This window comes from Oncorhynchus keta, unplaced genomic scaffold (genome assembly GCF_023373465.1).
Source record: "Oncorhynchus keta strain PuntledgeMale-10-30-2019 unplaced genomic scaffold, Oket_V2 Un_contig_18794_pilon_pilon, whole genome shotgun sequence".
In the NCBI taxonomy this organism is placed as follows: Eukaryota; Metazoa; Chordata; class Actinopteri; order Salmoniformes; family Salmonidae; genus Oncorhynchus; species Oncorhynchus keta.
The window spans coordinates 88,058-112,467 of NW_026281110.1; the positions used below are offsets into that span (position 1 = coordinate 88,058).

The window sequence follows — 24,410 nt, forward strand, 5'->3', positions numbered from 1 at the left end:
GGGAACCCTGTTGGGGGTACTGGAGGACCAGAGTTGGGGAACCCTGTTGGGGGTACTGGAGGACCAGAGTTGGGGAACCCTGTTGGGGGTACTGGAGGACCAGGGTTGGGGGTACTGAAGGACCAGGGTTGGGGGTACTGGAGGACCAGGGTTGGGGGTACTGGAGGACCAGGGTTGGGCTGTTGGGGGTACTGGAGGACCAGGGTTGGGGGTACTGGAGGACCAGGGTTGGGCTGTTGGGGGTACTGAAGGACCAGGGTTGGGGGTACTGGAGGACCAGGGTTGGGGGTACTGGAGGACCAGGGTTGGGGGTACTGGAGGACCAGGGTTGGGGGTACTGGAGGACCAGGGTTGGGCTGTTGGGGGTACTGGAGGACCAGGGTTGGGGGTACTGGAGGACCAGGGTTGGGCTGTTGGGGGTACTGGAGGACCAGGGTTGGGGGTACTGGAGGACCAGGGTTGGGCTGTTGGGGGTACTTGGGGGTACTGGAGGACCAGGGTTGGGCTGTTGGGGGTACTGTTGGGGGTACTGGAGGACCAGGGTTGGGCTGTTGGGGGTACTGGAGGACCTGAGTTGGGGTACTGGAGGACCAGGGTTGGGGGTACTGAAGGACCAGAGTTGGGGAACCCTGTTGGGGGTACTGGAGGACCAGGGTTGGGGGTACTGAAGGACCAGGGTTGGGGGTACTGGAGGACCAGGGTTGGGGGTACTGGAGGACCAGGGTTGGGGGTACTGGAGGACCAGGGCTGGGGGTACTGGAGGACCAGGGTTGGGCTGTTGGGGGTACTGGAGGACTAGGGTTGGGCTGTTGGGGGTACTGGAGGACCAGGGTTGGGCTGTTGGGGGTACTGGAGGACCAGGGTTGGGGGTACTGGAGGACCAGAGTTGGGGAACCCTGTTGGGGGGTACTGGAGGACCAGGTTGGGCTGTTGGGGGTACTGGAGGACCAGGGTTGGGGGAACCCTGGAGGACCAGGGTTGGGGGTACTGGAGGACCAGAGTTGGGGAACCCTGTTGGGGGTACTGGAGGACCAGGGTTTGGCTGTTGGGGGTACTGGAGGACCAGGGTTGGGGAACCCTGTTGGGGGTACTGGAGGACCAGAGTTGGGGAACCCTGTTGGGGGTACTGGAGGACCAGAGTTGGGGAACCCTGTTGGGGGTACTGGAGGACCAGAGTTGGGGAACCCTGTTTGGGGGGACTGGAGGACCAGGGTTGGGGAACCCTGTTGGGGGGTACTGGAGGACTAAGGTTGGGGAACACTGTTGGGGGTACTGGAGGACCAGAGTTGGGGAACCCTGTTGGGGGTACTGGAGGACCAGGGTTGGGGAACCCTGTTGGGGGGTACTGGAGGACTAAGGTTGGGGAACACTGTTGGGGGTACTGGAGGACTAAGGTTGGGGAACACTGTTGGGGGTACTGGAGGACCAGAGTTGGGGAACCCTGTTGGGGGTACTGGAGGACTAAGGTTGGGGAACACTGTTGGGGGTACTGGAGGACCAGAGTTGGGGAACCCTGTTGGGGGTACTGGAGGACCAGGGTTGGGCTGTTGGGGGTACTGGAGGACTAAGGTTGGGGAACCCTGGCCTACAGCAAGCAGGGCAGGGTATTCAGGACAGGCAGAGCTGTGACTGACACCAGAGGAGCGCAGGGAGGATTGGGCTGGAAATGGCAACGCTTCATGTCGTAGATGTTGACAGTGAATCCTCTTCTTCTATGGGTTGAGGACGGTTGATGACTGAGTAGACAGCTCCAAGCTCAGGTAACAGGAAACAGGGCTTAAGGCCAAATTAGGATTTATTGTTTTTTTATTACGGCAAAATGGTTCCTGTTCTGTTCCTGCACTGAGGAATGGAACATCTGTCCATAGATCAGGCCTGTCTGTTCCTGCACTGAGGAATGGAACATCTGTCCATAGATCAGGCCTGTCTGTTCCTGCACTGAGGAATGGAACATCTGTCCATAGATCAGGCCTGTCTGTTCCTGCACTGAGGAATGGAACATCTGTCCATAGATCAGGCCTGTCTGTTCCTGCACTGAGGAATGGAACATCTGTCCATAGATCAGGCCTGTCTGTTCCTGCACTGAGGAAGGGAACAGCTTTGGCTCATTCATTTCCCTCCTCTCCCCTGGAACTATTCCCCAAGTCGTTGCTGTAAATGACAATGTGTCCTCAGTCAACTAACCTGGTAAAATAAGGTTTAAATAATATACAACAGTGTGTTCTCAGTCAACTAACCTGGTAAAATAAGGTTTAAATAATATGTGTCCTCAGTCAACTAACCTGGTAAAATAAGGTTTAAATAATGTGTTCTCAGTCAACTAACCTGTTAAAATAATATGTGTCCTCAGTCAACTAACCTGGTAAAATAAGGTTTAAATAATATGTGTCCTCAGTCAACTAACCTGGTAAAATAATGTTTAAATAATATGTGTCCTCAGTCAACTGACCTGTTAAAATAATATGTGTCCTCAGTCAACTGACCTGTTAAAATAAGGTTTAAATAATGTGTCCTCAGTCAACTAACCTGGTAAAATAAGGTTTAAATAATATACAACAATGTGTCCTCAGTCAACTGACCTGGTAAAATAAGGTTTAAATAATATGTGTCCTCAGTCAACTGACCTGGTAAAATAAGGTTTAAATAATATACAACAATGTGTCCTCAGTCAACTAACCTGGTAAAATAAGGTTTAAATAATATGTGTCCTCAGTCAACTAACCTGTTAAAATAAGGTTTAAATAATATACAACAATGTGTTCCAACAAAGAAACATGTTTTATTTGTACAAAGACAAGACATTTATAACCACAGACATTCTGCAGCGTGTTGTGTTCTACTTGGGTCCCAGCATCTCGTGTGGCTTGACCCACGCGTCAAACTCTTCTGCAGTCAGGTATCCTAGCTTGATGGCAGTTTCCTTCAGATTTCCTCCCTCTTTGTGAGCCGTCTTGGCAATCTTAGCGGCTTTGTCATAACCTGTGGAGAAGATGGAGAAGGGATGAAATTCAGACGTTAAAATACTGAAGCGTCATTAAGACTGAGATTGATGACAAACCAGTGACCTTCTCCTTCCTCAACGTCCGAAACACTGAAGACCTGAGCCTCAGAACACAATTAAGGAACCAATAGCAGACCAATAGCAGACCAAAAGCAGACCAATAGCAGACCCTCGAAGACATACAGTGGGGTAAAAAAGTATTTAGTCAGCCACCAATTGTGCAAGTTCTCCCACTTAAAAAGATGAGAGAGGCCTGTAATTTTCATCATAGGTACACTTCAACTATGACAGACAAAATGAGAAAAAAAATCCAGAAAAATCACATTGTAGGATTTTGAATGAATTAATTTGCAAATTATGGTGGAAAATAAGTATTGTATGTGATCGTGACAGTTGGCGGTCCCAACCTAGAACTCCTGGGTTCTGTAATGTCCCAACCGAGAACTCCTGGGTTCTGTAATGTCCCAACCGAGATCTCCTGGGTTCTGTAATGTCCCAACAGAGAACTCCTGGGTTCTGTAATGTCCCAACCGAGATCTCCTGGGTTCTGTAATGTCCCAACCGAGATCTCCTGGGTTCTGTAATGTCCCAACCGAGAACTCCTGGGTTCTGTAATGTCCCAACCGAGAACTCCTGGGTTCTGTAATGTCCCAACAGAGAACTCCTGGGTTCTGTAATGTCCCAACCGAGATCTCCTGGGTTCTGTAATGTCCCAACCGAGATCTCCTGGGTTCTGTAATGTCCCAACCGAGAACTTCTGGGTTCTGTAATGTCCCAACAGAGAACTCCTGGGTTCTGTAATGTCCCTATTCAATACGTAGTGCAAAACACACTAAGCCACCAGACAGAGTGGACTCCCTACACACTAAGCCACCAGACAGAGGGTGGACTCCCTACACACTAAGCCACCAGACAGAGTGGACTCCCTACACACTAAGCCACCAGACAGAGTGGACTCCCTACACACTAGGCCACCAGACAGAGTGGACTCCCTACACACTAAGCCACCAGACAGAGGGTGGACTCCCTACACACTAAGCCACCAGACAGAGTGGACTCCCTACACACTAAGCCACCAGACAGAGGGTGGACTCCCTACACACTAGGCCACCAGACAGAGGGTGGACTCCCTACACACTAGGCCACCAGACAGAGGGTGGACTCCCTACACACTAAGCCACCAGACAGAGGGTGGACTCCCTACACACTAGGCCACCAGACAGAGGGTGGACTCCCTACACACTAAGCCACCAGACAGAGGGTGGACTCCCTACACACTGAGCCACCAGACAGAGTGGACTCCCTACACACTAAGCCACCAGACAGAGGGTGGACTCCCTACACACTAGGCCACCAGACAGAGGGTGGACTCCCTACACACTAAGCCACCAGACAGAGGGTGGACTCCCTACACACTAGGCCACCAGACAGAGGGTGGACTCCCTACACACTAAGCCACCAGACAGAGGGTGGACTCCCTACACACTGAGCCACCAGACAGAGGGTGGACTCCCTACACACTAAGCCACCAGACAGGGTGGACTCCCTACACACTGAGCCACCAGACAGAGTGGACTCCCTACACACTGAGCCACCAGACAGAGTGGACTCCCTACACACTAAGCCACCAGACAGAGTGGACTCCCTACACACTAAGCCACCAGACAGAGGGTGGACTCCCTACACACTAAGCCACCAGACAGAGTGGACTCCCTACACACTAAGCCACCAGACAGAGGGTGGACTCCTACACACTAAGCCACCAGACAGAGGGTGGACTCTACACACTGAGCCACCAGACAGAGGGTGGACTACACACTAGGCCACCAGACTGGACTCCCTACACACTAGGCCACCAGACAGAGTGGACTCCCTACACACTAAGCCACCAGACAGAGTGGACTCCCTACACACTAGGCCACCAGACAGAGGGTGGACTCCCTACACACTAGGCCACCAGACAGAGGGTGGACTCCCTACACACTAGGCCACCAGACAGAGGGTGGACTCCCTACACACTAAGCCACCAGACAGAGTGGACTCCCTACACACTAAGCCACCAGACAGAGGGTGGACTCCCTACACACTAAGCCACCAGACAGAGTGGACTCCCTACACACTAAGCCACCAGACAGAGTGGCCACACAGGCCACCAGACAGAGTGGACTCCCTACACACTAAGCCACCAGACAGGGTGGACTCCCTACACACTAAGCCACCAGACAGAGGGTGGACTCCCTACACACTAGGCCACCAGACAGAGGGTGGACTCCCTACACACTGAGCCACCAGACAGAGTGGACTCCCTACACACTAGGCCACCAGACAGAGGTGGACTCCCTACACACTAAGCCACCAGACAGAGGGTGGACTCCCTACACACTAAGCCACCAGACAGAGGGTGGACTCCCTACACACTAAGCCACCAGACAGAGGGTGGACTCCCTACACACTAAGCCACCAGACAGAGTGGACTCCCTACACACTAAGCCACCAGACAGAGGGTGGACTCCCTACACACTAAGCCACCAGACAGAGGGTGGACTCCCTACACACTGAGCCACCAGACAGAGGGTGGACTCCCTACACACTGAGCCACCAGACAGAGGGTGGACTCCCTACACACTGAGCCACCAGACAGAGTGGACTCCCTACACACTAAGCCACCAGACAGAGTGGACTCCCTACACACTGAGCCACCAGACAGAGTGGACTCCCTACACACTAAGCCACCAGACAGAGGGTGGACTCCCTACACACTGAGCCACCAGACAGAGTGGACTCCCTACACACTAGGCCACCAGACAGAGTGTGGACTCCCTACACACTAAGCCACCAGACAGAGTGGACTCCCTACACACTAAGCCACCAGACAGAAGGTGGACTCCCTACACACTAAGCCACCAGACAGAGTGGACTCCCTACACACTAAGCCACCAGACAGAGTGGACTCCTACACACTAAGCCACCAGACAGAGGGTGGACTCCCTACACACTGAGCCACCAGACAGAGGGTGGACTCCCTACACACTGAGCCACCAGACAGAAGGTGGACTCCCTACACACTAGGCCACCAGACAGAGTGGACTCCCTACACACTAAGCCACCAGACAGAGGGTGGACTCCCTACACACTGAGCCACCAGACAGAAGGTGGACTCCCTACACACTAAGCCACCAGACAGAGGGTGGACTCCCTACACACTAAGCCACCAGACAGAGGGTGGACTCCCTACACACTAGGCCACCAGACAGAGTGGACTCCCTACACACTGAGCCACCAGACAGAGGGTGGACTCCCTACACACTGAGCCACCAGACAGAGGGTGGACTCCCTACACACTAAGCCACCAGACAGAGAGTGGACTCCCTACACACTAAGCCACCAGACAGAGTGGACTCCCTACACACTAAGCCACCAGACAGAGGGTGGACTCCTACACACTGAGCCACCAGACAGAGGGTGGACTCCTACACACTAAGCCACCAGACAGAGTGGACTCCCTACACACTAGGCCACCAGACAGAGGGTGGACTCCCTACACACTAAGCCACCAGACAGAGGGTGGACTCCCTACACACTAAGCCACCAGACAGAGTGGACTCCCTACACACTAAGCCACCAGACAGAGGGTGGACTCCCTACACACTAAGCCACCAGACAGAGGGTGGACTCCCTACACACTAAGCCACCAGACAGAGGGTGGACTCCCTACACACTGAGCCACCAGACAGAGGGTGGACTCCCTACACACTGAGCCACCAGACAGAGGGCGGACTCCCTACACACTGAGCCACCAGACAGAGGGTGGACTCCCTACACACTGAGCCACCAGACAGAGGGCGGACTCCCTACACACTGAGCCACCAGACAGAGGGTGGACTCCCTACACACTGAGCCACCAGACAAGAGGGTGGACTCCCTACACACTGAGCCACCAGACAGAGGGTGGACTCCCTACACACTGAGCCACCAGACAAGAGGGTGGACTCCCTACACACTGAGCCACCAGACAGAGTGGACTCCCTACACACTAGGCCACCAGACAGAGTGGACTCCCTACACACTAAGCCACCAGACAGAGGGTGGACTCCCTACACACTGAGCCACCAGACAGCGGACTCCCTACACACTAGGCCACCAGACAGAGGGTGGACTCCCTACACACTAAGCCACCAGACAGAGGGTGGACTCCCTACACACTGAGCCACCAGACAGAGGGTGGACTCCCTACACACTAGGCCACCAGACAGAGGGTGGACTCCCTACACACTAAGCCACCAGACAGAGGGTGGACTCCCTACACACTAAGCCACCAGACAGAGTGGACTCCCTACACACTGAGCCACCAGACAGAGGGCGGACTCCCTACACACTGAGCCACCAGACAGAGTGGACTCCCTACACACTAGGCCACCAGACAGAGTGGACTCCCTACACACTGAGCCACCAGACAGAGTGGACTCCCTACACACTAAGCCACCAGACAGAGGGTGGACTCTCTACACACTCAGCCACCAGACAGAGGGTGGACTCCCTACACACTGAGCCACCAGACAGAGTGGACTCCCTACACACTAAGCCACCAGACAGAGGGTGGACTCCCTACACACTAGGCCACCAGACAGAGGGTGGACTCCCTACACACTGAGCCACCAGACAGAGTGGACTCCCTACACACTAAGCCACCAGACAGAGTGGACTCCCTACACACTAGGCCACCAGACAGAGGGTGGACTCCCTACACACTAAGCCACCAGACAGAGGATGGACTCCTACACACTAGGCCACCAGACAGAGGGTGGACTCCCTACACACTAAGCCACCAGACAGAGTAGACTACACACTGAGCCACCAGACAGAGGGTGGACTCCTACACACTGAGCCACCAGACAGAGGGTGGACTCCTACACACTGAGCCACCAGACAGAGGGTGGACTCCTACACACTAGGCCACCAGACAGAGGGTGGACTCCTACACACTAAGCCACCAGACAGAGGGTGGACTCCCTACACACTAAGCCACCAGACAGAGGGTGGACTCCCTACACACTAAGCCACCAGACAGAGGGAGGACTCCTACACACTAAGCCACCAGACAGAGTGGACTCCCTACACACTAAGCCACCAGACAGAGGGTGGACTCCCTACACACTAAGCCACCAGACAGAGGGTGGACTCCCTACACACTAAGCCACCAGACAGAGGGTGGACTCCCTACACACTAGGCCACCAGACAGAGGGTGGACTCCTACACACTAGGCCACCAGACAGAGTGGACTCCCTACACACTAAGCCACCAGACAGAGGGTGGACTCCCTACACACTAGGCCACCAGACAGAGTGGACTCCCTACACACTAGGCCACCAGACAGAGGGTGGACTCCCTACACACTAGGCCACCAGACAGAGTGGACTCCCTACACACTAAGCCACCAGACAGAGGGTGGACTCCCTACACACTAAGCCACCAGACAGAGGGTGGACTCCCTACACACTAAGCCACCAGACAGAGGGTGGACTCCTACACACTGAGCCACCAGACAGAGGGTGGACTCCTACACACTAAGCCACCAGACAGAGGGTGGACTCCTACACACTGAGCCACCAGACAGAGGGTGGACTCCCTACACACTAAGCCACCAGACAGAGGGTGGACTCTCTACACACTAGGCCACCAGACAGAGGGTGGACTCCCTACACACTAGGCCACCAGACAGAGGGTGGACTCCTACACACTGAGCCACCAGACAGAGGGTGGACTCCTACACACTGAGCCACCAGACAGAGGGTGGACTCCTACACACTAAGCCACCAGACAGAGAGGACTCCCCTAGGCCACCAGACAGAGGGTGGACTCCCTACACACTGAGCCACCAGACAGAGGGTGGACTCCCTACACACTAAGCCACCAGACAGAGGGTGGCCACTAAGCCACCAGACAGAGGGTGGACTCCTACACACTAAGCCACCAGACAGAGGGTGGACTCCTACACACTAAGCCACCAGACAGAGGGTGGACTCCCTACACACTAAGCCACCAGACAGAGGGTGGACTCCCTACACACTAAGCCACCAGACAGAGTGGACTCCCTACACACTAGGCCACCAGACAGAGGGTGGACTCCCTACACACTAGGCCACCAGACAGAGTGGACTCCCTACACACTAAGCCACCAGACAGAGGGTGGACTCCCTACACACTAGGCCACCAGACAGAGTGGACTCCCTACACACTAGCCACCAGACAGAGGGTGGACTCCCTACACACTAGGCCACCAGACAGAGGGTGGACTCCCTACACACTAAGCCACCAGACAGAGGGTGGACTCCCTACACACTAGGCCACCAGACAGAGGGTGGACTCCCTACACACTAAGCCACCAGACAGAGTGGACTCCCTACACACTAAGCCACCAGACAGAGGGTGGACTCCCTACACACTAAGCCACCAGACAGAGGGTGGACTCCCTACACACTAAGCCACCAGACAGAGGGTGGACTCCCTACACACTAAGCCACCAGACAGAGGGTGGACTCCCTACACACTGAGCCACCAGACAGAGGGTGGACTCCCTACACACTGAGCCACCAGACAGAGGGTGGACTCCCTACACACTAAGCCACCAGACAGAGGGTGGACTCCCTACACACTAAGCCACCAGACAGAGGGTGGACTCTCTACACACTAGGCCACCAGACAGAGTGGACTCCCTACACACTAAGCCACCAGACAGAGGGTGGACTCCCTACACACTAAGCCACCAGACAGAGGGTGGACTCCTACACACTGAGCCACCAGACAGAGGGTGGACTCCTACACACTGAGCCACCAGACAGAGGGTGGACTCCCTACACACTGAGCCACCAGACAGAGGGTGGACTCCTACACACTGAGCCACCAGACAGAGGGTGGCCACCAGACCAGACAGAGGGTGGACTCCTACACACTGAGCCACCAGACAGAGGGTGGACTCCCTACACACTAAGCCACCAGACAGAGGGTGGACTCCCTACACACTGAGCCACCAGACAGAGGGTGGACTCCCTACACACTGAGCCACCAGACAGAGGGTGGACTCCCTACACACTAAGCCACCAGACAGAGAGGACTCCCTAGGCAGAGGGTGGACTCCCTACACACTGAGCCACCAGACAGAGGGTGGACTCCCTACACACTAAGCCACCAGACAGAGGGTGGACTCCCTACACACTAAGCCACCAGACAGAGGGTGGACTCCCTACACACTAAGCCACCAGACAGAGGGTGGACCTACACACTAAGCCACCAGACAGAGGGTGGACTCCCTACACACTAAGCCACCAGACAGAGGGTGGACTCCTACACACTAAGCCACCAGACAGAGGGTGGACTACACACTAGGCCACCAGACAGAGTGGACTCCCTACACAAGCCACCAGACAGAGGGTGGACTCCCTACACACTAAGCCACCAGACAGAGGGTGGACTACACACTGAGCCACCAGACACTACACACTGAGCCACCAGACAGAGGGTGGACTCCTACACACTGAGCCACAGACACTACTGGCCACCAGACAGAGGGTGGACTCCCTACACACTAGGCCACCAGACAGAGTGGACTCCCTACACACTAGGCCACCAGACAGAGAGTGGACTCCCTACACACTAAGCCACCAGACAGAGTGGACTCCTACACACTAAGCCACCAGACAGAGGGTGGACTCCCTACACACTGAGCCACCAGACAGAGGGTGGACTACACACTGAGCCACCAGACAGAGGGTGGACTCCCTACACACTGAGCCACCAGACAGAGGGTGGGTGGACTCCTACACACTAAGCCACCAGACAGAGGGTGGACTCCCTACACACTAAGCCACCAGACAGAGGGTGGACTCCTACACACAGCCACCAGACAGGGTGGACTCCTACACACTAAGCCACCAGACAGAGGGTGGACTCCCTACACACTAAGCCACCAGACAGAGGGTGGACTCCTACACACTAAGACAGAGGTGGACCTACACACTAAGCCACCAGACAGAGGTGGACTCCCTACACACTAGGCCACCAGACAGAGTGGACTCCCTACACACTAGGCCACCAGACAGAGTGGACTAAGCCACCAGACAGAGTGGACCCTACACACTAAGCCACCAGACAGAGGGTGGACTCCCTACACACTAAGCCACCAGACAGAGGGTGGACTCCCTACACACTAAGCCACCAGACAGAGTGGACTCCCTACACACTAAGCCACCAGACAGAGGGTGGACTCCTACACACTAAGCCACCAGACAGAGTGGACTCCCTACACACTAAGCCACCAGACAGAGGGTGGACTCCTACACACTAAGCCACCAGACAGAGTGGACTCCTACACACTAAGCCACCAGACAGAGTGGACTCCTACACACTGAGCCACCAGAGCGGACTCCCTACACACTAAGCCACCAGACAGAGGGTGGTGGACTCCCTACACACTACAGAGCCACCAGACAGAGTGGACTCCCTACACACTAAGCCACCAGACAGAGGGTGGACTCCCTACACACTAGGCCACCAGACAGAGTGGACTCCCTACACACTAAGCCACCAGACAGAGTGGACTCCCTACACACTAAGCCACCAGACAGAGTGGACTCCCTACACACTAAGCCACCAGACAGAGTGGACTCCCTACACACTAAGCCACCAGACAGAGTGGACTCCCTACACACTGAGCCACCAGACAGAGTGGACTCCCTACACACTGAGCCACCAGACAGAGTGGACTCCCTACACACTAGGCCACCAGACAGAGTGGACTCCCTACACACTAAGCCACCAGACAGAGTGGACTCCCTACACACTAAGCCACCAGACAGAGTGGACTCCCTACACACTAGGCCACCAGACAGAGGGTGGACTCCCTACACACTAAGCCACCAGACAGAGTGGACTCCCTACACACTAGGCCACCAGACAGAGTGGACTCCCTACACACTAAGCCACCAGACAGAGTGGACTCCCTACACACTGAGCCACCAGACAGAGTGGACTCCCTACACACTAAGCCACCAGACAGAGGGTGGACTCCCTACACACTGAGCCACCAGACAGAGGGCGGACTCCCTACACACTAAGCCACCAGACAGAGGGTGGACTCCCTACACACTAAGCCACCAGACAGAGTGGACTCCCTACACACTGAGCCACCAGACAGAGGGTGGACTCCCTACACACTAAGCCACCAGACAGAGTGGACTCCCTACACACTAAGCCACCAGACAGAGGGTGGACTCCCTACACACTAGGCCACCAGACAGAGTGGACTCCCTACACACTAAGCCACCAGACAGAGTGGACTCCCTACACACTAGGCCACCAGACAGAGGGTGGACTCCCTACACACTAAGCCACCAGACAGAGTGGACTCCCTACACACTAGGCCACCAGACAGAGTGGACTCCCTACACACTAAGCCACCAGACAGAGTGGACTCCCTACACACTGAGCCACCAGACAGAGTGGACTCCCTACACACTAGGCCACCAGACAGAGTGGACTGTCTCAGTAGGACTCCATCTACTGCAGTAGACAGACTCACTGTGCTGTAGAGCAAAACATCTCATTGACAACACTCACATTACAGTGAATCTCAGCACTGTTGAAACGTGGGACTGTGAGTTACTGCCCTCTAGTGGTTACAAGCGAAAGACCGATGGATAACCTGTTGATTTCTCCTGCAGTTGTATTCTGAACAGTAAATCAAATCAAATTTATTTATAAAGCCTTTCGTACATCAGCTGATATCTCAAAGTGCTGTACAGAAACCCAGCCTAAAACCCCAAACAGCAAGCAATGCAGGTGTAGAAGCACGGTGGCTAGGAAAAACTCCCTAGAAAGGCCAAAACCTAGGAAGAAACCTAGAGAGGAACCAGGCTATGAGGGGTGGCCAGTCCTCTTCTGGCTGTGCCGGGTGGAGATTATAAACCTAGAGAGGAACCAGGCTATATGGGGTGGCCTGTCCTCTTCTGGCTGTGCTGGGTGGAGATTATAAACCTAGAGAGGAACCAGGCTATATGGGGTGGCCTGTCCTCTTCTGGCTGTGCCGGGTGGAGATTATAACAGAACATGGCCAAGATGTTCAAATGTTCATAAATGACCAGCAGGGTCAAATAATAATAATCACAGTAGTTGTTGAGGGTGCAACAAGTCAGCACCTCAGGAGTAAATGTCAGTTGTCTTTTCATAGCCGATCATTCAGAGTATCTCTACCGCTCCTGCCGTCTCTAGAGAGCAGATATCTAGATCTCGTTCATGACTTTTGGTCCCCTGCTGTACGTACGTACACTACTTGGAAGCACGTAAGGTACTACGACACATACCTATGTGTGGGTTGAGGGCGGTGACCAGCATCAAGGACTCGTTCATGAGTTTGTTGATCCTGTCGATGTTCGCTTCAATGCCCACCACACAGTTATCAGTGAAGGAGACTGAGGCATCCCCCAGCAGCCTGGCTGAGTTCAACACGTTCTTAATCTGGGAGGAGGAAGAGAGGGGGAGGAGGAGGAGGAGTTACATTATGACTGAGGCATCCCCCAGCAGCCTGGCTGAGTTCAACACGTTCTTAATCTGGGAGGAGGAGGAGAGGAGGAGTTACATTATGACTGAGGCATCCCCCAGCAGCCTGGCTGAGTTCAACACGTTCTTAATCTGGGAGGAGGAGGAGAGGAGGAGTTACATTATGACTGAGGCATCCCCCAGCAGCCTGGCTGAGTTCAACACGTTCTTAATCTGGGAGGAGGAAGAGGAGGAGGAGGAGGAGGAGTTACATTATGACTGAGGCATCCCCCAGCAGCCTGGCTGAGTTCAACACGTTCTTAATCTGGGAGGAGGAAGAGGAGGAGGAGGAGTTACATTATGACTGAGGCATCCCCCAGCAGCCTGGCTGAGTTCAACACGTTCTTAATCTGGGAGGAGGAGAGAGGAGGAGGAGTTACATTATGACTGAGGCATCCCCCAGCAGCCTGGCTGAGTTCAACACGTTCTTAATCTGGGAGGAGGAGGAGGAGTTACATTATGACTGAGGCATCCCCAGCAGCCTGGCTGAGTTCAACACGTTCTTAATCTACATTATTGAGGCATTGAGTTCAACACTTAATCTGGAAACTGGCCTATTAGCATTATGTCTTAGTCCAGCCTGGTGAAACTGGCCTATTAGCATTGTCTGAGTCCACGGTGAAACTGGCCTATTAGCATCCCTCAGTCCACTGGTGAAACTGGCCTATTAGCATTGTCTCAGTCCAAGGTGAAACTGGCCTATTAGCTTTGTCTGAGGTCCAGCCGGTGAAACTGGCCTATTATTAGCATTGTCTCAGTCCACGGTGAAACTGGCCTATTAGCATTGTCTCAGTCCACTGTGAAACTGGCCTATTAGCAGTGTCTTAGTCCACGGTGAAACTGGCCTATTAGCAGTGTCTCAGTCCACGGTGAAACTGGCCTATTAGCATTGTCTCAGTCCACGGTGAAACTGGCCTATTAGCATTGTCTTAGTCCACGGTGAAACTGGCCTATTAGCACACGTCTTAGTCCACGGTGAAACTGGCCTATTAGCATGTCTTAGTCCACGGTGAAACTGGCCTATTAGCATTGTCTTAGTCCACGGTGAAACTGGCCTATTAGCATTGTCTCAGTCCACGGTGAAACTGGCCTATTAGCATGTCTTAGTCCACGGTGAAACTGGCCTATTAGCATCGTCTTAGTCCACGGTGAAACTCTTAGCAGTCCTATTAGTCCACGGTGAAACTGGCCTATTAGCATTGTCTCAGTCCACGGTGAAACTGGCCTATTAGCATTGTCTCAGTCCACGGTGAAACTGGCCTATTAGCAGTGTCTCAGTCCACGGTGAAACTGGCCTATTAGCAGTGTCTCAGTCCACGGTGAAACTGGCCTATTAGCAGTGTCTTAGTCCACGGTGAAACTGGCCTATTAGCATTGTCTTAGTCCACGGTGAAACTGGCCTATTAGCATCGTCTTAGTCCACGGTGAAACTGGCCTATTAGCATCGTCTTAGTCCACGGTGAAACTGGCCTATTAGCATCGTCTTAGTCCACGGTGAAACTGGCCTATTAGCAGTGTCTTAGTCCACGGTGAAACTGGCCTATTAGCATTGTCTCAGTCCACGGTGAAACTGGCCTATTAGCATTGTCTTAGTCCACGGTGAAACTGGCCTATTAGCATTGTCTCAGTCCACGGTGAAACTGGCCTATTAGCAGTGTCTCAGTCCACGGTGAAACTGGCCTATTAGCATTGTCTTAGTCCACGGTGAAACTGGCCTATTAGCATTGTCTCAGTCCACGGTGAAACTGGCCTATTAGCATTGTCTTAGTCCACGGTGAAACTGGCCTATTAGCATTGTCTTAGTCCACGGTGAAACTGGCCTATTAGCATTGTCTTAGTCCACGGTGAAACTGGCCTATTAGCATTGTCTTAGTCCACGGTGAAACTGGCCTATTAGCAGTGTCTCAGTCCACGGTGAAACTGGCCTATTAGCATTGTCTCAGTCCACGGTGAAACTGGCCTATTAGCATTGTCTCAGTCCACGGTGAAACTGGCCTATTAGCAGTGTCTCAGTCCACGGTGAAACTGGCCTATTAGCATTGTCTCAGTCCACGGTGAAACTGGCCTATTAGCATTGTCTCAGTCCACGGTGAAACTGGCCTATTAGCATTGTCTCAGTCCACGGTGAAACTGGCCTATTAGCAGTGTCTCAGTCCACGGTGAAACTGGCCTATTAGCATTGTCTCAGTCCACGGTGAAACTGGCCTATTAGCATTGTCTCAGTCCACGGTGAAACTGGCCTATTAGCAGTGTCTCAGTCCACGGTGAAACTGGCCTATTAGCAGTGTCTCAGTCCACGGTGAAACTGGCCTATTAGCAGTGTCTCAGTCCATGGTGAAACTGGCCTATTAGCAGTGTCTCAGTCCATGGTGAAACTGGCCTATTAGCAGTGTCTCAGTCCATGGTGAAACTGGCCTATTAGCAGTGTCTCAGTCCACGGTGAAACTGGCCTATTAGCAGTGTCTCAGTCCATGGTAATATCAGTTCTTACCATCATTGGCTTGAAGACGTTAAGCTCAAAGTGTCCGTTGCTGCCTCCGATGGTCACAGCCACGTTGTTTCCCATAACCTGGGCTGCTACCATGGTCATGGCCTCACACTGGGTGGGGTTAACTTTCCCTGGAAGATATACATTCACACAGTTAAAACCCTGTGGGTCAAACCCATATTAGTTCAAACACACATTGGTTAAAACCCTGTGGGTCAAACACACATTGGTTAAAACCCTGTGGGTCAAACCCATATTAGTTCAAACACACATTGGTTAAAACCCTGTGGGTCAAACACACATTGGTTAAAACCCTGTGGGTCAAACCCATATTAGTTAAAACACACATTGGTTAAAACCCTGTGGGTCAAACCCATATTAGTTAAAACACACATTGGTTAAAACCCTGTGGGTCAAACCCATATTAGTTAAAACACACATTGGTTAAAACCCTGTGGGTCAAACCCATATTAGTTCAAACACACATTGGTTAAAACCCTGTGGGTCAAACCCATATTAGTTCAAACACACATTGGTTAAGACCCCACAGTTACAAACTGTTCTACTTGTGCAAATAAACTAAACCCAGTCCAAGGTGGTCCTTCTGTAGCTCAGTTGGTAGAGCATGGCGCTTGTAACGCCAGGGTAGTGGGTTCGATTCCCGGGACCACCCATACGTAGAATGTATGCACACATGACTGACTGTAAGTCGCTTTGGATAAAAGCGTCTGCTAAATTGCATATATTAAGGTAGGGCTGTAACGTTACACGAGCTCCAATCACAACCTGCTGAAATCCTACAACAACACAGCTGAACAGAGGTCAACAACACAGCTGAACAGAGGTCAACAACACAGCTGGACAGAGGTCAACAACACAGCTGAACAGAGGTCAACAACACAGCTGAACAGAGGTCAACAACACAGCTGAACAGAGGTCAACAACACAGCTGAACAGAGGTCAACAACACAGCTGGACAGAGGTCAACAACACAGCTGAACAGAGGTCAACAACACAGCTGAACAGAGGTCAACAACAGCTGGCAGGGAACACAGAGGTCAACAACACAGCTGAACAGAGGTCAACAACACAGCTGAACAGAGGTCAACAACACAGCTGAACAGAGGTCAACAACACAGCTGAACAGAGGTCAACAACACAGCTGAACAGAGGTCAACAACACAGCTGAACAGAGGTCAACAACACAGCTGAACAGAGGTCAACAACACAGCTGAACAGAGGTCAACAACACAGCTGAACAGAGGTCAACAACACAGCTGGACAGAGGTCAACAACACAGCTGGACAGAGGTCAACAACACAGCTGGACAGAGGTCAACAACACAGCTGAACAGAGGTCAACAACACAGCTGAACAGAGGTCAACAACACAGCTGAACAGAGGTCAACAACACAGCTGGACAGAGGTCAACAACACAGCTGAACAGAGGTCAACAACACAGCTGAACAGAGGTCAACAACACAGCTGAACAGAGGTCAACAACACAGCTGAACAGAGGTCAACAACACAGCTGAACAGAGGTCAACAACACAGCTGAACAGAGGTCAACAACACAGCTGAACAGAGGTCAACAACACAGCTGGACAGAGGTCAACAACACAGCTGGACAGAGGTCAACAACACGACTTCTGAGGGGAGGGTAAAACACTGGACGGCACCACTTTCAAGGCTCTCCTAAATGTCAAGGCCTTCAGAGGAAACTGTTCTGTAATCAGTCCATCAGCACGATCCCTTCATGTCATGTCAAGGCCTTTAGTAGAAACTGTTCTGTAATCAGTCCATCAGTGTAGGATCCTTACCCTTTGAAATCCTCAAGTATTCCTCCAGAGGCTGTCTGACTAAAGACAGGTTGTGGGTAGCTAGAGAGGCTGTCTGACTAAAGACAGGTTGTGGGTAGCTAGAGAGGCTGTCTGAATAAAGACAGGTTGTGGGTAGCTAGAGAGGCTGTCTGAATAAAGACAGGTTGTGGGTAGCTAGAGAGGCTGTCTGAATAAAGGCAGGTTGTGGGTAGCTAGAGAGGCTGTCTGAATAAAGACAGGTTGTGGGTAGCTAGAGAGGCTGTCTGACTAAAGGCAGGTTGTGGGTAGCTAGAGAGGCTGTCTGAATAAAGACAGGTTGTGGGTAGCTAGAGAGGCTGTCTGACTAAAGGCAGGTTGTGGGTAGCTAGAGGCTGTCTGACTAAAGACAGGTTGTGTCTGTAGGTTGTGGGTAGAGAGGCTGTCTGAATAAAGACAGGTTGTGGGTAGCTAGAGAGGCTGTCTGAATAAAGACAGGTTGTGGGTAGCTAGAGAGGCTGTCTGAATAAAGACAGGTTGTGGGTAGCTAGAGAGGCTGTCTGAATAAAGACAGGTTGTGGGTAGCTAGAGAGGCTGCCTGAATAAAGACAGGTTGTGGGTAGCTAGAGAGGCTGTCTGAATAAAGACAGGTTGTGGGTAGCTAGAGAGGTAGTCTGACTAAAGACAGGTTGTGGGTTGCTAGAGAGGCTGTCTGAGTAAAGGCAGGTTTTATTTTTTATTTTACCTTTATTTAACTAGGCAAGTCAGTTCAGAACAAATTCTTATTTTCAATGACGGCCTAGGAACAGTGGGTTAACTGCCTGTTCAGGAGCATAAAGACAGGTTGTGGGTAGCTAGAGAGGTAGTCTGACTAAAGGAGAGGTCAAGAGGAGGAAGTAAAGGCCTGGACAAAAATACATCTTGAAACCTGACCCACCCTAGATGTGGCGGATGATTTCAGACAGCTAGGAGTTAGGTGGGGTCATGTAGCTCTGTTATAACAGCTGGGAGTTAGGTGGGGTCATGTAGCTCTGTTATAACAGCTGGGAGTTAGGTGGGGTCATGTAGCTCTGTTATAACAGCTGGGAGTTAGGTGGGGTCATGTAGCTCTGTTATAACAGCTGGGAGTTAGGTGGGGTCATGTAGCTCTGTTATAACAGCTGGGAGTTAGGTGGGGTCATGTAGCTCTGTTATAACAGCTGGGAGTTAGGTGGGGTCATGTAGCTCTGTTATAACAGCTGGGAGTTAGGTGGGGTCATGTAGCTCTGTTATAACAGCTGGGAGTTAGGTGGGGTCATGTAGCTCTGTTATAACAGCTGGGAGTTAGGTGGGGTCATGTAGCTCTGTTATAACAGCTGGGAGTTGGGTGGGTCATGTAGCTCTGTTATAACAGCTGGGAGTTAGGTGGGGTCATGTAGCTCTGTTATAACAGCTGGGAGTTAGGTGGGGTCATGTAGCTCTGTTATAACAGCTGGGAGTTAGGTGGGGTCATGTAGCTCTGTTATAACAGCTGGGAGTTAGGTGGGGTCATGTAGCTCTGTTATAACAGCTGGGAGTTAGGTGGGGGTCATGTAGCTCTGTTATAACAGCTGGGAGTTAGGTGGGGTCATGTAGCTCTGTTATAACAGCTGGGAGTTAGGTGGGGTCATGTAGCTCTGTTATAACAGCTGGGAGTTAGGTGGGGTCATGTAGCTCTGTTATAACAGCTGGGAGTTAGGTGGGGTCATGTATCTCTGTTCCACTTAGCTGATGCCAGACCACTGGGACAGATAGTACCCAAGTGTTCTATGGCATGTCCAAATACTGTTCACTCTTTCTGTGATCTCTTTCACTCCTTTCCTACTTTAATAATGTCTCCTTAATAATGTTTACATGTCCTGCATTACTCATCTCATATGTATATACTGTATTCTATACGACTGTATCTTAGTCTATGCATTACTCATCTCATATGTATATACTGTATTCTATTCTACTGTATCTTAGTCTATGTATTACTCATCTCATATGTATATACTGTATTCTATTCTACTGTATCTTAGTCTATGCATTACTCATCTCATATGTATATACTGTATTCTATTCTACTGTATCTTAGTCTATGCATTACTCATCTCATATGTATATACTGTATTCTATTCTACTGTATCTTAGTCTATGCTTTACTCATCTCATATGTATATACTGTATTCTATTCTACTGTATCTTAGTCTATGCATTACTCATCTCATATGTACATACTGTATTCTATTAATCTCATATGTACATACTGTATTCTATTAATCTCATATGTATATACTGTATTCTACTGTATCTTAGTCTATGCTTTACTCATCTCATATGTATATACTGTATTCTATTCTACTGTATCTTAGTCTATGCTTTACTCATCTCATATGTATATACTGTATTCTATTCTACTGTATCTTAGTCTATGCATTACTCATCTCATATGTATATACTGTATTCTATTCTACTGTATCTTAGTCTATGCTTTACTCATCTCATATGTATATACTGTATTCTATTCTACTGTATCTTAGTCTATGCTTTACTCATCTCATATGTATTACTGTGGGGTCTTAGTCTATGTTTACTCATCTCATATGTATATACTGTATTCTATTCTACTGTATCTTAGTCTGTGTATTACTCATCTCATATGTATATACTGTATTCTATTCTACTGTATTTTAGTCTATGGGACATTGCTCATCCATATTTATATACTTAATTCCATTCCTTTAGTTAGATTTGTGTCATTGCTCTGTAACAGCTGGGAAATTGTCATTTGAGCTCATGTTATATTACTACTGTCGGATCTTAGCATTTCGCTCATGTATAACATCTGCTATGTAGCTTCGTGTATGTAACCAATCAATTTGATTTGACAGTGAACTATATGTGTTACGCTCTGTTACAACAATGGTGATTAAACCAGATACGGAAACTCACCAGGCATGATGCTCTATGTAGGCTCTGTTCTCGGGCAGACAGAGTCTAGGCCAGAGCGGGTCATCTCATATGTATACTCACCAGGCATGATGCTGCTACCAGGCTGTTCTCGGGCAGACAGAGTTCTCCCAGGCCAGATGTATCAGACTACCACTTAACTCACCAGGCACTGACAGCTGCTACCAGGCTCTATCTCGGGCAGACAGAGTTCTCCCAGGCCAGATACTGGGGCCCGGACCCAGACTACTGGAAACTCACCAGGCATGATTGCTACTTCCATGTCTCGGGCAGACAGAGTTCTCCCAGGCCATAGCGGGGCCCTGCATTACTCATTGATATACTGTATTCTATTTAACTCACCATCTATGATGCTGCTACCAGGCTATTCTTCTGGGCATGACATATTTCTCCAGGCCAGAGCGGGGCCCGGACCCAGACTACGGAAACTCACCAGGCATGATGTACCAGGCTCGTATTCTGGGACTGTACTTAGTCTATGCTTTACAGAGCGGGGTACCCAGACTACGGAAACTCACCAGGCATGATGCTGCTACCAGGCTCGTTCTCGGGCAGACAGAGTTCTCCCAGGCCAGACTGGGCCCTGATCCCAGACTACGGAAACTCACCAGGCATGATGCTGCTACCAGGCTATTCTCGGGCAGACAGAGTTCTCCCAGGCCAGAGCGGGGCCCGGACCCAGACTACGGAAACTCACCAGGCATGATGCTGCTACCAGGCTCGTTCTCGGGCAGACAGAGTTCTCCCAGGCCAGAGCGGGGTCGGATCTCATATGAAACTCACCAGGCATGATGCTGCTACCAGGCTCGTTCTCGGGCAGACAGAGCTCTCCCCAGGCCAGAGCGGGGCCCGGACCCAGACTACGGAAACTCACCAGGCATGATGCTGCTACCAGGCTCGTTCTCGGGCAGACAGAGTTCTCCCAGGCCAGAGCGGGGCCCGGACCCAGACTACGGAAACTCACCAGGCATGATGCTGCTACCAGGCTGTTTCGGGCAGACAGAGTTCTCCCAGGCCAGAGCGGGGTCGGACCCAGACTACGGAAACTCACCAGGCATGATGCTGCTACCAGGCTCGTTCTCGGGCAGACAGAGTTCTCCCAGGCCAGAGCGGGGCCCGGACCCAGACTACGGAAACTCACCAGGCATGATGCTGCTACCAGGCTCGTTCTCGGGCAGACAGAGTTCTCCCAGGCCAGAGCGGGGCCCGGACCCAGACTACGGAAACTCACCAGGCATGATGCTGCTACCAGGCTCGTTCTCGGGCAGACAGAGTTCTCCCAGGCCAGAGCGGGGCCCGGACCCAGACTACGGAAACTCACCAGGCATGATGCTGCTACCAGGCTCGTTCTCGGGCAGACAGAGTTCTCCCAGGCCAGAGCGGGGCCCGGACCCAGACTACGGAAACTCACCAGGCATGATGCTGCTACCAGGCTCGTTCTCGGGCAGACAGAGTTCTCCCAGGCCAGAGCGGGGCCCGGACCCAGACTACGGAAACTCACCAGGCATGATGCTGCTACCAGGCTCGTTCTCGGGCAGACAGAGTTCTCCCAGGCCAGAGCGGGGCCCGGACCCAGACTACGGAAACTCACCAGGCATGATGCTGCTACCAGGCTCGTTCTCGGGCAGACAGAGTTCTCCCAGGCCAGAGCGGGGCCCGGACCCAGACTACGGAAACTCACCAGGCATGATGCTGCTACCAGGCTCGTTCTCGGGCAGACAGAGTTCTCCCAGGCCAGAGCGGGGCCCGGACCCAGACTACGGAAACTCACCAGGCATGATGCTGCTACCAGGCTCGTTCTCGGGCAGACAGAGTTCTCCCAGGCCAGAGCGGGGCCCGGACCCAGACTACGGAAACTCACCAGGCATGATGCTGCTACCAGGCTCGTTCTCGGGCAGACAGAGTTCTCCCAGGCCAGAGCGGGGCCCGGACCCCAGGAAGCGGATATCATTGGCGATCTTCATCATACTGACGGCCACCGTGTTCAACGCACCGCTCAGCTCCACCAGAGCATCGTGGGCCGCCAGAGCCTCAAATTTGTTGGGAGCAGTCACGAAAGGCAGACCTGGAGACAGGATGTGACATCATGTAGACAGGTCTTGATAAAAACAGAAACAATTCAAGGTTGACAGAGTGTGTAATGTCTGACTTATGATAACAGCTGGGAGGGTAAAATGAAGCCATAACACCATAATGCAAACCCTCTGACAGAACCAAGTGACTTGGTGTACAGAGAAAACAGGAGAGGACCTAGTGCAGAGCCCTGGGGGACACCAGTAGTGAGACATTACAGAGGACCTAGTGCAGAGCCCTGGGGGACACCAGTAGTGAGACATTAAAGAGGACCTTGTGCAGAGCCCTGGGGGACACCAGTAGTGAGACATTAAAGAGGACCTTGTGCAGAGCCCTGGGGGACACCAGTAGTGAGACATTAAAGAGGACCTAGTACAGAGCCCTGGGGGACACCAGTAGTGATACATTATAGCGGACCTAGTGCAGAGCCCTGGGAGACACCAGTAGTGAGAAAACATGGACCAGACATGACTATGATAACCAATATGTGTGTGTGTGTGTGTGTGTGTGTGTGTGTGTGTGTGTGTGTGTACCCTCCTGTACCTGTGAGAGAGGCGACAGTAGCTGCTACTTTCTCAGCGAAGCCGATGCGCGTGTTGAGGCCCGTGCCCACGGCAGTACCTCCTGCTGCCAGCTCATATATTCTGGGCATGGCCGTCTTCACTCGCTCAATACTGTACTTAACCTGCTGCACATACCCACCGAACTCCTGCAAAACCAAGAGAAACAGGACAGTTAGTCGGCTGGTAGAAATACATTTTAAATGGCTCATTAGGACAGTCCTGTACCTGTCCCATTTTAGAGACAAGGACACAGCGTCCTTTAAATGGCTCATTAGGACAGTTGGTCCTGTACCTGTCCCAGAGACAACGGCACAGCGTCCTGTACCTGTCTCATTAGGACAGCGTCCTGTAGAAATACATTTTAAATGGCTCATTAGGTACTGTACCTGTCCCAGAGACAAGGACAGCATCCTGGTGTGTGCTGTACCTGTCCCAGAGAAATACATCCTTTACCTGTCCCATTAGGCACAGCGTTGTGTGTGTACTGGTCCCAGAGAAACGACACAGCGTCCTTACCTGTCTCAGAAATACATTTTAAATGGCTCCTTAGGACAGTTAGTCGGCTGGTCCCAGAGAAATAGCATCCTTTTAAATGTACTCCTGTCCCAGGACAGTTGCGTCGTACCTGTAGAAATACATTTTAAATGGCTCCTGTCCCAGGACAACGGCACAGCATCCTGGTGTGAAATACCTTTTAAATGGCTCATTAGGACAGCGTCCTGGTGAAATACATTTTACCTGTCCCAGAGACAAGGGCACAGTTGGTGACTGTGTAGACTGTACCTGTTAAATGGCTCATTAGGACAGTTCCGTGTGTGTAGAAATACATTTTAAATGTCCCATTAGACAGTTGCACAGCGTCCTGTGTGTGTGTGTAACTGTACCTGTCCCAGAGACAACGGCACAGCGTCCTGTACCTGTCCCAG

General features: G+C 52.0%; 1 protein-coding gene and 3 long non-coding RNA genes across 26 annotated transcripts in view; 3 read left to right on the forward strand and 1 right to left on the reverse strand.

Annotated features, from left to right (window-relative positions):
* Positions 1-2,759: 2,759 nt before the first annotated feature.
* The window catches only part of fh (fumarate hydratase), a 35,257-nt gene continuing 13,606 nt past the window's right edge, over positions 2,760-24,410 (reverse strand). Inside the window, exons 6-10 of one of the 7 annotated variants that reach the window (XM_052504195.1) lie at positions 23,465-23,630; positions 22,710-22,913; positions 16,084-16,211; positions 13,358-13,511; positions 2,760-2,979 (exon numbers count right to left, since the gene is read on the reverse strand). In XM_052504195.1, the coding sequence (XP_052360155.1) occupies positions 2,837-2,979; positions 13,358-13,511; positions 16,084-16,211; positions 22,710-22,913; positions 23,465-23,630 (795 nt within the window). In that variant the 3' untranslated portion in view covers positions 2,760-2,836. The other 6 variants (XM_052504198.1, XM_052504200.1, XM_052504201.1 and 3 more) reach the window with 6 other exon arrangements.
* On the forward strand, positions 16,541-17,828 carry LOC127920279 (uncharacterized). 16 transcript variants are annotated; one of them, XR_008105613.1, is made up of 6 exons: positions 16,541-16,675; positions 16,831-16,901; positions 16,948-17,085; positions 17,138-17,413; positions 17,460-17,643; positions 17,713-17,828. It is a non-coding gene; the product is annotated as an uncharacterized LOC127920279 (long non-coding RNA). The 16 variants fall into 16 exon arrangements; XR_008105615.1 differs by having other exon boundaries at positions 17,138-17,390; positions 17,437-17,643; XR_008105610.1 differs by having other exon boundaries at positions 17,138-17,344; positions 17,414-17,666.
* LOC127920280 (uncharacterized) lies at positions 17,926-18,701 on the forward strand. Of its 2 annotated transcripts, none has more exons than XR_008105625.1 (4): positions 17,926-18,062; positions 18,101-18,252; positions 18,336-18,449; positions 18,488-18,701. It is a non-coding gene; the product is annotated as an uncharacterized LOC127920280 (long non-coding RNA). The 2 variants fall into 2 exon arrangements; XR_008105626.1 differs by having other exon boundaries at positions 17,926-18,024.
* LOC127920278 (uncharacterized) lies at positions 18,874-19,614 on the forward strand. The gene is made up of 3 exons (XR_008105608.1): positions 18,874-19,202; positions 19,280-19,435; positions 19,476-19,614. It is a non-coding gene; the product is annotated as an uncharacterized LOC127920278 (long non-coding RNA).